Here is a 13,988-nt window from a genome sequence, read left to right as displayed (position 1 = left end):
CAACTCATCTGGAAAAAAGATTTTCCTCAGTACTGCAAGGAGTTAAGATTGTAGAGGTGAGGCCTGCGAAAGGTCTCTGCCCACCCTTCACCTTGACACTGGCTCTTTAGACCCTGCTCTCACCTAATTTATGTGAAGGGCCCCAAGATATTCTCCTATGGTGGACCAACCCCTCTGCGTTTCTAAAGATCAGTAGCGTGGTTTGATTTCAAAACACAGGCCAAGTAGATATTCAAACAAGAATAATAGTTTATTTTAAAACAGAATGGAAAAAGGTAACTTGGACATGAAGTTGTTACTGTGTCTTTCTTGGTTACATATATACAGGTTTGTTCTTAAATCCCAATTAATAACTCAGCCACACAGGCTATAATATCCCTCAGGAAATTAGGTAACCGAAACCCCTTTTTCAGAGTCTGGCTACACTGAGTCTCTCTTCTCTAGACTCCCAAAACTAATACTGTCCCTCTCTGGACCGATCAGACCCTTTCTACATCCCACTCTAACAAAATGCTAAGCCAGCACCTGATTGGCTTAGGGTCTCTGGCTTCTGATTGGCTGGTTTGCGAGTCAGTTCATCACACAAGAGATGTGGAAATAAGCTGGTGGAATTCAAAGAGGCAGAAAAATTCCCAACGTCCTTCCATTAGTGTGGAGTTTTATTAACAGGAAGCATAACAAACATTCCAAAGGGGATATGGCAGACATTTAAAAAGCTATAATTAGTCAGAGTGTCCAGTTAAAACCTAAGTTATTTTCTTTAAAATTAACTTTTTAAAACTTCCTGGCATCAGAAGATGCCTCTCAAATAAATATTTGTGTTATCTTTGATCCAGTTCTCAGGGATGAAGTTCTTTCTGTACTTCTTTTAGCAAAATCTAGCAATGCAGCAATAAAGCAGTTACGTATTTCTTGTGTCTTTAAATAAAAGTTGATTTCTTAAGGTGAGGGTATTGAGTGTGTTGTGAAAGAGGAGGTGTGGGTATCCAAGGTGAGCTACTGAGAGAATTCCAGTTCTTTTTTAGAGCTGATTTCCTCAGTTGAGATCAACTCTACAGGAAAAGTAAGAGGCATACAGAACAGGGACACTTTAAAGAGATAAGGTTCTGTATGTTTTTTCATGTGTTTTTACAGGTGAAATTGTCCAACTGGATGATGACAGCAAGTAATCCAATACAAATGGGTACAAATGTTGCCAACTCCCAGTCCCCAAAGGGGGCAATTAGTTTGGAGGGGTGTTGCCAACCCCACCATTTATACAATCAGGGTGGAGGGTAGAGAATCTGCCATGGAAGTTTGGGAAGGGGCAAACCAGCATATCAGTCAGGACGGCCCTTCAAGAGTAAACGGAACAAAAATCAAAAGAGAACCCAAGATGCCTGGATGAAATACTGGACTCAAAATAAATAACATAACACGCCCAATATACCTAACAGGGGTGCACATGCATTTGAAGGAACTGTGGAAGCCTATCCAGAAGCAACCTAAAGGTCTCTCAAAATGGTGGCCATGACATTGTGACTGGGCCCTTCAGAGATACTACAGTGTATCCACTGTCACCTAGCAGCAAAGAAAGACCTTTAGGATTGTGATTGAGCTATACTCACTCAGTCCCATCCAGTTTAGCAGGGAACAATTATGACTGCTCACCTGGTCCTTGGTTTTCCCTTCACGTTCTCTGATGTATGTAGTAACAATTCTTTCTGTTTCTTCTCGCAGCCTGGGGTAAGAACCAAGCTAAGGACAAGCGGGAAAGAGATCAGATCTCTGCAACTTTACATATTAATTCACACAGATACACAGGGGCAGAGGAAGGGAAGGGATGGGCTGCCTCCCAGTTTTACCATTTACAAAGGACTGAATAAAAAAAAAAAACCCCAAAACAAAACAAAGTGTTTGTGACTTCAGTAAAGATCCCAAATAATATGGGGAATGGCTTAATATGTGTCCTATGCTCCCCCATGGCCTCCTTCTGGGAAACAGCCTAAGATCCCTATGAAGAGAAAAGGAAGACAAAGGTAACTAACGTCTTAGTGCCACAGGAGAAAAGAGAGCTACTTGCGTTTTTATTAAATATAGAAGACTACTACAGTTCACTTGATTTCATAGTGCCAGAATGTTCCCAAAGCATAAATCATACCACAGGTCCTTATGTAGTATTTATGTACAACTCTGGGCACACAGCAACCCAAAAGGGCAGTCTCCTGCCATACATAGCGCCCCTAGGGTTTCAGAATTTGGTTCCACTAAATCTGCTCCAGCCAAGCAATATCTCTGCAACATTATTGCCATTCCAAGTATAACAGTCCACAGGAAATGCAATCTAACAACCAAGAAGCCAAGTGGGCAAATAAGCATTCAGGTTAAGATTCTCTGAAGAGGATGCAGTCTTTGGGATGTTTTACAGAATGGCAACTGTTAGGAATCTTGCTTGGCACAAACACAGACTGGCCTAACATAAATACAGGTCAAACTTTCTTTTACCTGGGCACCACAAGCAGCTATATTTCAGGTGTTAGGAAAACTTGGGAGATGAGAAAGAAGAGTACAGACTCATTACCTTCTCTGCACACTTTTTAATGACCATGGCCAGCTCTGAGACCACCAGATCAACACACTTCAAACTGGGCTCTTTGAGCTTTATAATCTGTTTTTTCACTATGGCTTCAAAAGCCATGTCAGGTGTGAAGAGCCCCGTCCTGTACCATGCAGAAAACACGAACACAAAGGAGAGAATCCGAAGAACAGGGAGAAAAAAGTGACAGATTTAACAGGTTAGTAATGTGCAAATGAAAAAGCAGCAGCACTTCCTCAGGAAGATCCTTCTTACACTGTCAACCACCAACAAGGACTCAGTCCCTCCAAGTATCTCTTGAGGTGAGCTACCCAGCAGCACTTACAATGTGAATGAAGATATGCCCCCTCAATGCTCCTTTAACAACAAATCCATTCCTTAAAAGTGGAAGTGGATTTTTAAAAATCAGGGGTGACCTTCTAGTCATTGCCTATTTCATTCTAAATAACTGGTGTAGCTCAGGCAAAGTTTAAGAACCAGAAACAATGGCCCTCTACCCTGAAACTTGTCTTCTCCTGACAGAAGAGTAATGGGTAATGTCATCAGAAGCCATCTATAGAATTTCTGAAGGAAATGGAAGGCTCAATAGCTAGGCTAGGTTTGAATCAGACCTACAATTCCACCTTCCTTGAGAGCTGTGTCTGGGTGCTACCTGCTTGCTCTCTCAGGAGATTATCATCAAGGAAGATTATCTTTGAACATGGGTTGCAGGTGGCTGCATGTGGTTGAATTTGTACTACAAAGCACACTAGAGTGACACTACATTATATTTTAGACTTGATCTGTAGAAAACGTGGTAAAAGATTTCACTATTTGGCAAGAGACTGTCACATGCGGAGTGCAAATTCCTTTCCATTTGCCAAGCAGTTGAGGGGGAAGAGAGGAAGGATAAGAGAAAAATATGCACAGGTTTGGATGATGTTTGCTGTTTCTAGCTAGCCCAAAATTGTTGGCCTTGCACACCTGCAGTAGTTATTATCAACACAGGAGATCAGATTCCAAAGATGCTGGATTACACATTGATATAAGTCCAGTCAATGTGTTTCCATACTGTAGAAGGAAAGAGGGTTTACGTGACTTAATGTTGCTTCATATATAAAACTAGTTCACTGCTACTGATGTTTGTGAGAATGCCAGGCTACAACACTTCTCCTTAACTTGTCCACTTTCAATAAGTGGGAAGTGTTTTTGTCTCATATCATAAACCACCACACGCAATCTGACATGGTACAAGCCCACAGACAATCAGTAAAAGTGTGGCTTGAATTGGCATTCAGCACTTCATGTTAGCATTCATAATCTACCCACTTTGTCCCACAATGTTGAAGTATTTGGTATGCAAGAAATGTTCCTTCCCAACACAAGGGTCCTTGAGACCTCTGAGACTTGAAGGCAATCCTCTGTCATTGCAGTGTCTCCAAATACTCCCATTTCATAGCTGTCTCCTACATCCACCTTTTTTTTTACATCCACCTCTTTTGAAGGTCAATAGGACTCCATTCAAGTGGTACAGAAATGCTTACTCAAAGTATGATTATGTCAGAAGTTAGGCCCCCTCTAAATAGTCCTTTAACTCAAGAAAGCTGCTCAGCCTCTGCTCAGATACCATGTGGGGTAAAAGACAGCAGATGATCTTGCCGCATTTGGATAGATGGGAAATGAAGGACCTTGGAGAGCAAGTGCTGGCTTCTTCACGTTACATCAACAAAAGCTCACAATTTCTCTGTCAGAAGCAGACCCAAAATCCATCCTACAGCATACACCACAGCAACAAGCAAGCAATGTAAACCACTCTTAAGGGGAGCATTTTCACTGCTTTATTAATAATCAAAGTTCTGCCAAGGCAAACACTCAGGCAACATGATCCTGCAAACGCACTCTATACACCTTGCTTTTGAATCCAAAAATAAAGCAAGGAAAACTAAGTTATGTAACATGTCAGCTTTTAGATATATAAATAACCATATAGACAGGACAACCATATAGAACCACTGCTTTTCTCAACAGACTGAGAACTTTAGAGTGGATGTAGTTCATTACTCCAACCAATACATTTGAAACTAATTTGCAAAAGTAACAGGTTTGCTTTTTATTCATGGCTTTCTGAAAAACTTAAATTTTTGCCCCCCCCCCCCAAAAAAAAACTTAAGGAAGCAGTTTAAATGCCAAATCAAGAAGCCATGCACTTAGAGAAGGGGCAAGATCCAAGAAGAATCTGCCTACTAGCCTTGGCAACCTCCAGAGGGTTCACAACAGCTTATGTTGCTTGTATTGGCACAAAATACCAAGATTATAGTCTGAATCATATTGATGCCACATTTTAGAATCTCTGCAGCAGCTCATAAAACAAGACAGTTTCTCCTGCTGAATAAACCCTAATCCCCATCTCAACAACAGACAATCAGAATTTCAAAAAGTGCCTGCAGAAATACCTGGAGGTTGTCTAGGCATTGTGGGCAGATTAGAATAGTGCAGCTTGGGCAGGTTTCCCCAACACACTCAAGAAGAGCTAAGCTGCCTTCAGCTAGTTTCAATACCTTACTGGTACACTGTCTAACTGTATTGATTAACTCCTGAATAACCAGGTCGACACACTTCAGACAAGGCTCTTTCAGCTTCACCACCTGCTTTTTCACAATGGCCTCAAATGCCAAGTCTGGTGTGAACAGCCCCGTCCTACAGTCATCCACGCACAGGAGGTAGAGAGGGCACAGACATGGCAAAAAAGAAAAACAAAGGGGGAAGGAAAACAGTTTAAAGACTGGTAATATTCTAGATTTCAATTCCCAGCAGACTATAGCTTTTCTACTGAAATAAGTCCCCTCCCACCAGTAACATACTTCAGTTAAATTATACAGCCCCCCAAAAGCAAAACACAGGCTTCAGAAAATGAAGAGGTTGTTAAGGGCAGGGAAGAAGAAAAAACAAAATAAATTTCTGCTACATGATAACATTTTGCAAACTAAATATTGTAATGGACCTATTGACAAGAATTTTTATAAGGAAGTTGTCTTCTACCTAAGATTATGAAGGAAGGAAGCAGCTGACAAGAAAGAAAATTCTAAGGATAAAAGCTTCATATGGGGGGGGGGGGAGGATAACACACAGTGACTAGGAAGCAGAGGACAGGGAAAGCAGAGCTGGCAAGAGTTCACTACAAATACTTTTGCTAGGGTAGGTAAAGGGGAAAGAGGGACAAGGTTTTTTGTTCTAGAAGCATGGAGGTCACAAGCAATTATCCTACAACATGAAGTGATAATCTTTTCTTCCTGCAACAGGACTTCAGAACCTCTTAGCCTATGTATTCTATCTTCACCCTATTTATACAAATATTAAAAATGTTTCTTTCTGAGTCGAATTTACATTTACTGTAGTTACTCACAGGAGCAGCCCACGGTATCTTGAGAACAAGTCTGTACATTGCATCGTTGCATGCATGGTAAACAAAATAAAGATTGCTGAGAGGCACCAGTCAGAAGCAGTGAACCACTACAACTACTTGCCAATGGAGGGGCAGTCTGAGGCACTTTTCTTCCCTCCTCTCTTACTCAAACTTTTTTAAGGAAAGGAGGCCTGTAAACCTCAAGGCATACTCAAAAAAGAGCATCATTCCATTTCCCTGAATCTTCTCAGTGACATTTTTTCTTCTTAGGAAGAATGAGAGGTACTACCAGTAGCAGAGGCTTCCCAGCCCAACTATCAGTTTGCCTTAGGAGCCTGATATCTCACTATGTCCATATTCCAAAAGCAGATCTTAAGGTGACATATCAAATCAGCTAAGTGTTGCAATACTTGCCTTACACCATGGATATTTTTGATCGCATAGCTGATTTCTCGTCTCAAATCCTTCTCATCAAACTCCATCTAGAAGAAAGAGAGCCAAACACTGAAGCAGGTGGAAAGACAACTGGTACACACCTTCCTAACAAACTGGAATCTTCTTTCTTTCTTACAACAACTGCTACCATGTTTGTGCACCATGATTGCTAATTGTCTTTAGTGAGTACTAGTGAGAACTAGGCCCAGGAAGCAAAGATATAGAAACCAAGAGCGGAGTACTTACCCATGAACATTTTCCTCAGTGGAAAGAGGGCATCCCAAAAGTGGTAGCTCCTCTCATCCAATCCCGGAGGCAAGTTCTGTCTCCATCTGGTGGAAGTAGGGCCACTGAGACTCAGTGTATACTTCAGCCCTGGGACAAAACCTTAACACCTATGTGAATCATCAATTGGGCCACCAACTGGTGGATTAGAAAGAGATCACACACTTTTGCCTCTGCTGAAGATACCATGGTATGACAGTGTGTCATCTCAGGAACAAAAACTATGATTAGGTTGTCCTGCATTTCCTCCTAGTTCCCACTGTTGTATCTATTCTGTTACAGCTAGTAAACTGTCTTCTTGATTTCCTTAGCTAGATTTAAGGCCAGGATAATATCCTTCCATTAAATACTAAAATCAGTCAAGAAAGAAAAGCACACAGTGCAAAACTAATTAACTGGTAGGGAACATAACACACTTGTGGAAGTTCACATAAAGGTCTTAGCAAGTAAGAATGTTTTCACTGTCTCTAAAACTACAGAGGAAAGTATTCTATTGTGTCTCTCTAGAAAAGAAATTTCACTACAGGTAAGAATTTGCCTTATCTCAATCATCTGATATTTCACATAGGAGGCGTCCAGAATAAAGCCTCTCTCCCTCTCCCCGATAAACTGGACCCAGGCCATTTAGTAGCTAATAAATGTGACAGCATTGGTACAGCTAGCAGTTGATCTGGTATTGCCTCCAGATAGGCTAAAGAACGTTCTACCAATTGAAGCTGTTATTTATTTTTACTGTTTAACAACATACAGTCCACCCTTGGTATCTGTGGATTTGCCATCTGCAGATGGCAAGCCTGTGTTGAGGTGGCACTGGTGGTGGGGGAAGAGGAGGAGGGGACAGGAGGAAGAGGAAGGAAGAAGAGAGGAGAAGGGAAGGAGGAGGAGGAGGAACTGGCGGCAGTGGCAGTAGCCCCATGCTGCCAGCCACCCCCCTGCCTGCCACCAGTGAGAGCTGGGAGGGAGGAAGAGGCAGGAAAAAGAGGAGGAAGAGGAAGTGGCAGTGGTGGCCACATGCCTCCAGCTGCCCAGCTGAGAGTGAGAGCCAGGAGGGAGAAAGAGGAGGTGGGAGGAGAAGGAGGAGGAAGTGCAGGTCAGAGAGGGAGGAAGGCATCATCCCTCAAGCAGCATGGTAACGGCAATACAACTCATCCGGAGTGCACTCAAGATAAGGAGAGTTGGGATTAATCACTGCAACGATCATAGAAGGACCAGCCCAAAATGTTTTTCTTACTTTGATGGAAAGATTTGGCAAACCAGGAAGGTTTTAATTAATCATAGGCATGATGGCCTCCATTTGAAGTACCTTCCATGACAGCAGTCCCATAGAGCAGACTTTTATCATACACCTAAATATCTAGTCAAAGGCAAGTGTAGGACACATAGCAAATTTCCTAACTGTCATGTGGAAGAAAACTGTTTTTATAAATATGTGCTTTGCGCTCATACATCCCTCTATTGAAACCTACAGCTACAAATGGAATAAACACATGTGAAAATCACATAATTCCTCTGGAGAGCACCACCCTCATCAGGTTTACCTTGACTAGCTCAAAGGGGAATCTTTCATGGAAGATGCGATTTATTCGAGCACCACCTGAGAGTTCAAGAGTGTCCACTTGGTCTCCAGATCCTTCAATTCTCTTCTCAAAGTCCACAGCAAACTGCTGGACCATCCTGTACAGAAATAAATGAAGGTGAGTTTCCACAGACCCAACGTTTGCTGAATCAGCAATAGCCCTGACCATCTAATCAGGGACATACATTCAAAGTAATGCTTTACTAGATCAACTTCTGTTGATCTGTATTCACATAAACTTAACCTGGCACCAGGAAAAAATAGACAAATTTCCTGGTGAGACTCATCTTCATGCACAAGGCATTTTTTTTTTACTTCTGCATCACTATCACAATATAATTTTCTACACTTTCTTCATATTGGGGGAACAAACAAAAATCTCCTTCCACATACAGTCACAGAATTAGTACACAGAAGATTCCATTTTTAAAAGAAGTTGCCTTGTCCTATCTGAATGGTTACATTATACAGTAAGATGCAATTCTCCCTGAACACTGAAGTAAAATAAATAGGGCTCCATACGGCTTCTAGGAAAGCCAAACTGGAGGCAAAAGGACCTTGTACTAAATACTGCTTACCCAAAAGGATGCAGGAGACATTGGCTGTTTCTTTATGAACAAGGTCAGCCAAAGCTACCAAGACTTACAGCCCTGATGCTCAGATAAGAGGAGACTGTAACTTCTGCAGAATTTCAGGCCTCTGGACTTTTCACAGCAGTTGAGGATGGCAGGCAAATCAAACTCACATAATGAATGATTTACCCCAAGAAAACTAGTCTGTGGGTTCTGAACAGCTTACATTAAAAAAATCTCCCATTGTGGCACAATAAAAGTTAATCTACTTCCAAAACCTAGCTTTCAAACACATTGAAACATTCTGGCAAGGTCACAGGGGGTAGAAGATACTTAGCAGCTGATATGTAGGCCTAAAGCCACACTCTTTGATGAGACCTCCCTCCCCAGTGGTCAGTCAGAAACTTTTGCACACAGTTCAAAATCATAAATTAATAACTTTATTTATTGAAAAAGAAGCTTAAGATGCCAATCTGAATCCCAGACTGCATAGCGGTACAGTTATTCTCCAAGCAAAAATGGAAGGTACAAGACTCTACTAACAATTGTAAAGGGCACAGGACAGTACTTTGCCTTTATGCCATAAACCAGTGATGGTGAATCTTTTAGAGGCCGAGTGCCCAAACTGCAACCCAAAACCCACTTATTTATTGCAAAGTGCCATGTCCCTCTGGCTTTCTAATAACAAACTCTGGCAAACTCTGTGCTGGGGTGATGGAACATGTGCCCACAGAGAGGGCTCTGAGTGCCACCTCTGGCACGCGTGCCATAGGTTCGCCATCACGGCCATAAACATTAGACCTTGTCTCCTTTCACAGGTACCTTTTTGATGCACAATGCACTTTCAAGACCAATCCTTTCTCTTAAGATAAATGAAAATGAGGTGTATTATCTTTCCGTAACATACCTATATCAACTTTGCCTCAAAGATCTCTGTCGTGTTACATCTCTATCCCTCCCTATACAAACCTCCTGAAAATCTTCCTGTTCATCAAGACTTTGACAAGGCCCACCTACAACTCCAACAAATCCTAAGTAAATGTCATTGCATTAATTCACACCCATCTCTTGCAATCTTAATTTAAAAAAAAAAATCTCTTGCAATCTTTATCTTATTCTCTCTCTCCATTTACCGGTAGATGTTTTAGAATTCTTCCAGGACAGAGGTTCATACTGTGGAACACTATGAAATACAATATACATCAGTGGCATTGTACAAATAATGTAAGAACAAATAATATTTGACATGAGATAGGGTTTTCCCAGCCAATCAGAAGCCATTGGCCCTAAGCCAATCAGGTGCTGGCTGAGGAGTTTGAAGATTCCGCTTGGCAGTTGGTTTTAGTCAGTTAGGGTTTGGAATCTAGAGGGATGAAGCTGGTGTTCAGTTGGAGAACAGCAGAGTCCAAGAGAGGACTGGGTTCCAGAAGTTCCTGAGGGAACAACATTTTGTTAGAGTGGGGTGTTGATCATCTATCCCACCAAGAAAGGGTCTGATAGGTCCAGAGAGGGACAGTATTAGTTTGGGAGTCTAGAAAAGAGAGACTCAGTGTAGTCAGACTCTGAAAGAGCGGTTTCAGTTACTTAATTTCCTGAGGGATATTATAGCCTGTGTGGCTGAGTTATTAATTGGGATTTAAAACAAACCTGTACAGTGCTACCTCGGGTTACAAAATTAATTCGTTCCGCGGCGCCGTTCGTAACCCGATACATTTCGCAACCCGAAAAGGCTTTCCGTTAGCGCTGGAAAGCCGCTAGCCGCGCTTCGGATTTGAATTTCGCGCCGAAATGAATTTCGTAACCCGAAAAATCTTTCGTAACCCGGAACAGTTTTTTTCAATCTAACTTTTTCGTACCCCGGAAATTTCGTAACGCGATCAATTCGTATCCCGGGGTACCACTGTATATATGTAACCAAGAAAGACACAGTAACAACAATGGACCATCATAGGATAATATCTTGGGGCCCTTCACATAAATTAGGTGAGAGGAGGGTCTAAAGAGCCGGTGTCAAGGTGAAGGGTGGGCACAGACCTTCACATAAATTGGTGGCCGTGGTGGGATAACAAAAGTCCCAAGCACCTGCCACAATAGAAAGCTTGTTTGTCACAAAGAAAACTACATTTTCTTGTTTCTGAGGGCTCTCTAGATATTTGGGACTATGAGTCGCATTGTCCATCAATGATGGCGAGTAGTGGAAGCATAGTCTAATAACAACTGAAGGGCCAAAGATTCCCCACCTTTGTCCTAAAGTATGACACATGGAGGAAAGAAACAGTGAAAATAACAGGCAGATTTCAATATAGATATGACCTACTGCAGCAAGGCTTTGGTTTTCCGTGTAGGATCATCAGGGCGAAAATTCTTGTATTCTTCCACCTCTTTTTCTAGGGACAGCAGCTGACTCTGGAGTTTGCTACGCAGAGACGGTAGTGTTTCTCGTATATGGTTTGTTAATTGCTTAGAGGAAAGGAAGACAGAAACAAACAGTAATTTTACATCAGCATCACAACAAGAAAGTGAAGTTATTGCCAAGAGAACAAACTGGTCTTCCTTTCAAGCAAAAGTGAGCCCCCATCATGCTTCTTGCTAGTCTTTTTTGCTCTCGAACAGGTGAGAGGTGTGTAATCATTGAGCTCTTAGGAGACCAACAGGTTGCCTACCTGTAACTGTAGTTCTTTGAGTGGTCATCTGAGAATCCACACAAATGGGTTATTATGCGGCTGCGCAGCAATTTCGGATCCTACTGGAACCGCTAGGGAAGACTTTTTGGCAGTAGCTTCGCCCACCCTCTATATAGGCTCGGTGTCTTCCCGTCCTTTCTCAGTTCAAACAGTACGCCGCAAGAACAGACAAGGAAGAAAGCGCATGACATGAAAGAGGGGAGCATGAGTGGGATTTGTGTGGATTCGCAGATGACCACTCAAAGAACTACAGTTACAGGTAAGCAACCTGTCCTTCTTCTTCGTGGTCTCTGCGAAGCACACAAATGGGTTAGACAGACAAGCTGAGTCCTCTGTGAAGGAGGTTGTGTCCTGACAATAAATCAATTATTAAACCAGAGAACCATGCGATTGTGAATTATTGAACATTTGTCAACTAACTTTAATGTGCAGTGGAAAGAAGAACAGCTCTGCCAAAGGCTGCTTTGTGGCGTTGTCTGGTATCAAGTCTGTAGTGCTTGATAAAGGTAAACAGTTGTGACCATACCTCAGCCTTACAAATGTCCTCCAAGGGAATGTCGGAGAGGAAGAGAGAGGAAGTAGCTACCGCCCTGATTGAAAGGGTTCGAATTCAAGCAGGGGGCGTCTTCTCAAAAAGTTCATATGAGAGGTGGATAGTGGAGGTCACCCATTTAGAGAAATATTGAGGGGTGACAGGCAATCCCAGGTTACGGCTGGAGTAGCTGACAAAAAGGACCAAGGTCCTATCAAGGTAGAAAGCCAGAGCCCGCCTGACATCGAGAGAATGGAGCTGACGTTCGGTGTCGGTGGTTGGGTTCGGAGCAAGCGCTGGAAGAACAATGTCTTGGTTGAGATGGAAGATAGAAACTATCTTTGGCAAAAAGGAAAACTGTCTGAGGACAACCTTGTCCCTAAAAAATCTGAGGTAGGGAGAATCAGTTCGGAGGGCACAGATTTCACTGGCCCGGCGTGCAGAGGTCAGTGCAACCAAAAATGCCGTCTTCCAAGTGAGGAGCCTGAGGTCACAGGAAGTGAGGGGGTCTAAGGGAGCCGGAGAGAGGGCTGACAAGACGAGTTGAAGGTTCCAAGCGGGTGCTGGGGCGACAGTTGGGAGCTTGAGGTTTTTGAGTCCTTTGAAGAACCTTTTCACTAAGAGGTCAACAAAAAAGGACGGGCGACCAGAAAATTGAAAGTGGGCACAAATGGTTGCCAGGTAGCATCTCATGGAGGAGATGGAAAGGCCAGAGCCAGAGATGGAGTTCAGGAACTCAAGGACAATGGGGACTTCAATGTCTGAGGAGGACAATCCCTTGTCAGTCAGGAAGGACAATTTTTTTTCCACTTCAAAGAGTAGGAACGCTGGTTAGAAGGCTTATGAGAAGCCAGGATGACCCTTCAAACTGGAGCTGAGAAACGGTTCATGGGAGAATCCTCCAAGCAATGAGGCGGAGAGTCTTGATGTCTGGGTGATGAACCTGACTGTTGTGGAGAGTCAGGAGGTTGAGACAGAGAGACAGGGGCCAAAAGCAGTTGTTGGAGAGTTGGAGGAGAGGGGCAAGCCACGGATGCCTCAACCACCACGGGGTGATCAGAATCCCGTTTGAACGGTTCATTCGGAGCTTGGCTATCACCCTTGTGATGAGAGAGAAGGGAGGAAACAGGTAGAACATGCTGCCCGACCAGTGAAAGAGGAAGGCACCTCCAAACCACAATCCTTTTCTATGATGGCAGGCACCTGAGAGGTTTTATCCCACCCCGCTGCCACCAAAATATGTAACGAATCCCCTTTCTTATGTGGCAGGCGCTTGGGACTTTTATTATCTCATCGCTGCCACCAATTTATATAACGACTCCTTATGCTCTATCACAAAATATAATTGATGACAACACCCTGGTCAAAACTCAGGTTCCCAATATTATATAATATAGTAGCATGGATATAATATATATGGCAGACCAGCCTTTAGATAAAACAAAATATTAACTTTATTAAACAAAGGGTTGAACAGATGTTACTTGAACGAAATGGCATTAAACAGCTGTTAGTTCAAGCATGTGTTACTTCTTAGTTACATTTGTACTCTTTACTTTGTTACAGTTACCGTTGGGTTTATAAATCTCTATCTAAATCACCAGTTTCTTATAACTAAGATTCACTCAATCTTTCTCTTAAATTTCTCTCTTAAACTTAGACCTAATAGTCACCAAATCTAACACTATCCCGCAGGATTATCACACTCCAGCCACTCCCTTTTCTAGAGTCCTGGAAGTGAAACGGTAGGGAGCCCTTTCCCACTCACTCTACCCCTAACCGTCCTTCTCTATCCCTGGAACCCTCACTCTCAGGATTCCAAGCCCCAACTAACTATTCCCTCAGGAACTCATGGAACCCAGTCCTCTCTTGGACTCAACTGTTCCCTCAACTGTCAAATCCCAACTCTCCCTCTGTCAACATTCCAACTTCATCTCTCAACATTCT

The 13,988-nt window shown here is 42.7% G+C and overlaps 1 protein-coding gene across 7 annotated transcripts in view; it reads right to left on the bottom strand.

Annotated features, from left to right (window-relative positions):
- The window catches only part of DNM2 (dynamin 2), a 99,695-nt gene that overhangs the window by 45,415 nt on the left and 40,292 nt on the right, over positions 1 to 13,988 (bottom strand). For 4 of the 7 annotated variants that reach the window (XM_089489119.1, XM_089489121.1, XM_089489122.1 and 1 more), the window contains exons 7-11: positions 11,143 to 11,285; positions 8,216 to 8,351; positions 6,372 to 6,439; positions 2,561 to 2,699; positions 1,651 to 1,737 (exon numbers count right to left, since the gene is read on the bottom strand). In XM_089489119.1, coding sequence (XP_089345245.1) covers positions 1,651 to 1,737; positions 2,561 to 2,699; positions 6,372 to 6,439; positions 8,216 to 8,351; positions 11,143 to 11,285 — 573 coding nt within the window. Of the gene's footprint in view, positions 1 to 1,650; positions 1,738 to 2,560; positions 2,700 to 5,112; positions 5,252 to 6,371; positions 6,440 to 8,215; positions 8,352 to 11,142; positions 11,286 to 13,988 lie in introns of all 7 variants that reach the window. The other 3 variants (XM_089489120.1, XM_089489123.1, XM_089489125.1) reach the window with 1 other exon arrangement.

Source organism: Sceloporus occidentalis, unplaced genomic scaffold (assembly GCF_023333645.1).
Source record: "Sceloporus occidentalis isolate IW3139 unplaced genomic scaffold, rSceOcc1.0.p SCAF_1, whole genome shotgun sequence".
NCBI classification, from domain to species: domain Eukaryota; kingdom Metazoa; phylum Chordata; class Lepidosauria; order Squamata; family Phrynosomatidae; genus Sceloporus; species Sceloporus occidentalis.
This window is presented reverse-complemented; position numbering and strand designations above follow the sequence as displayed.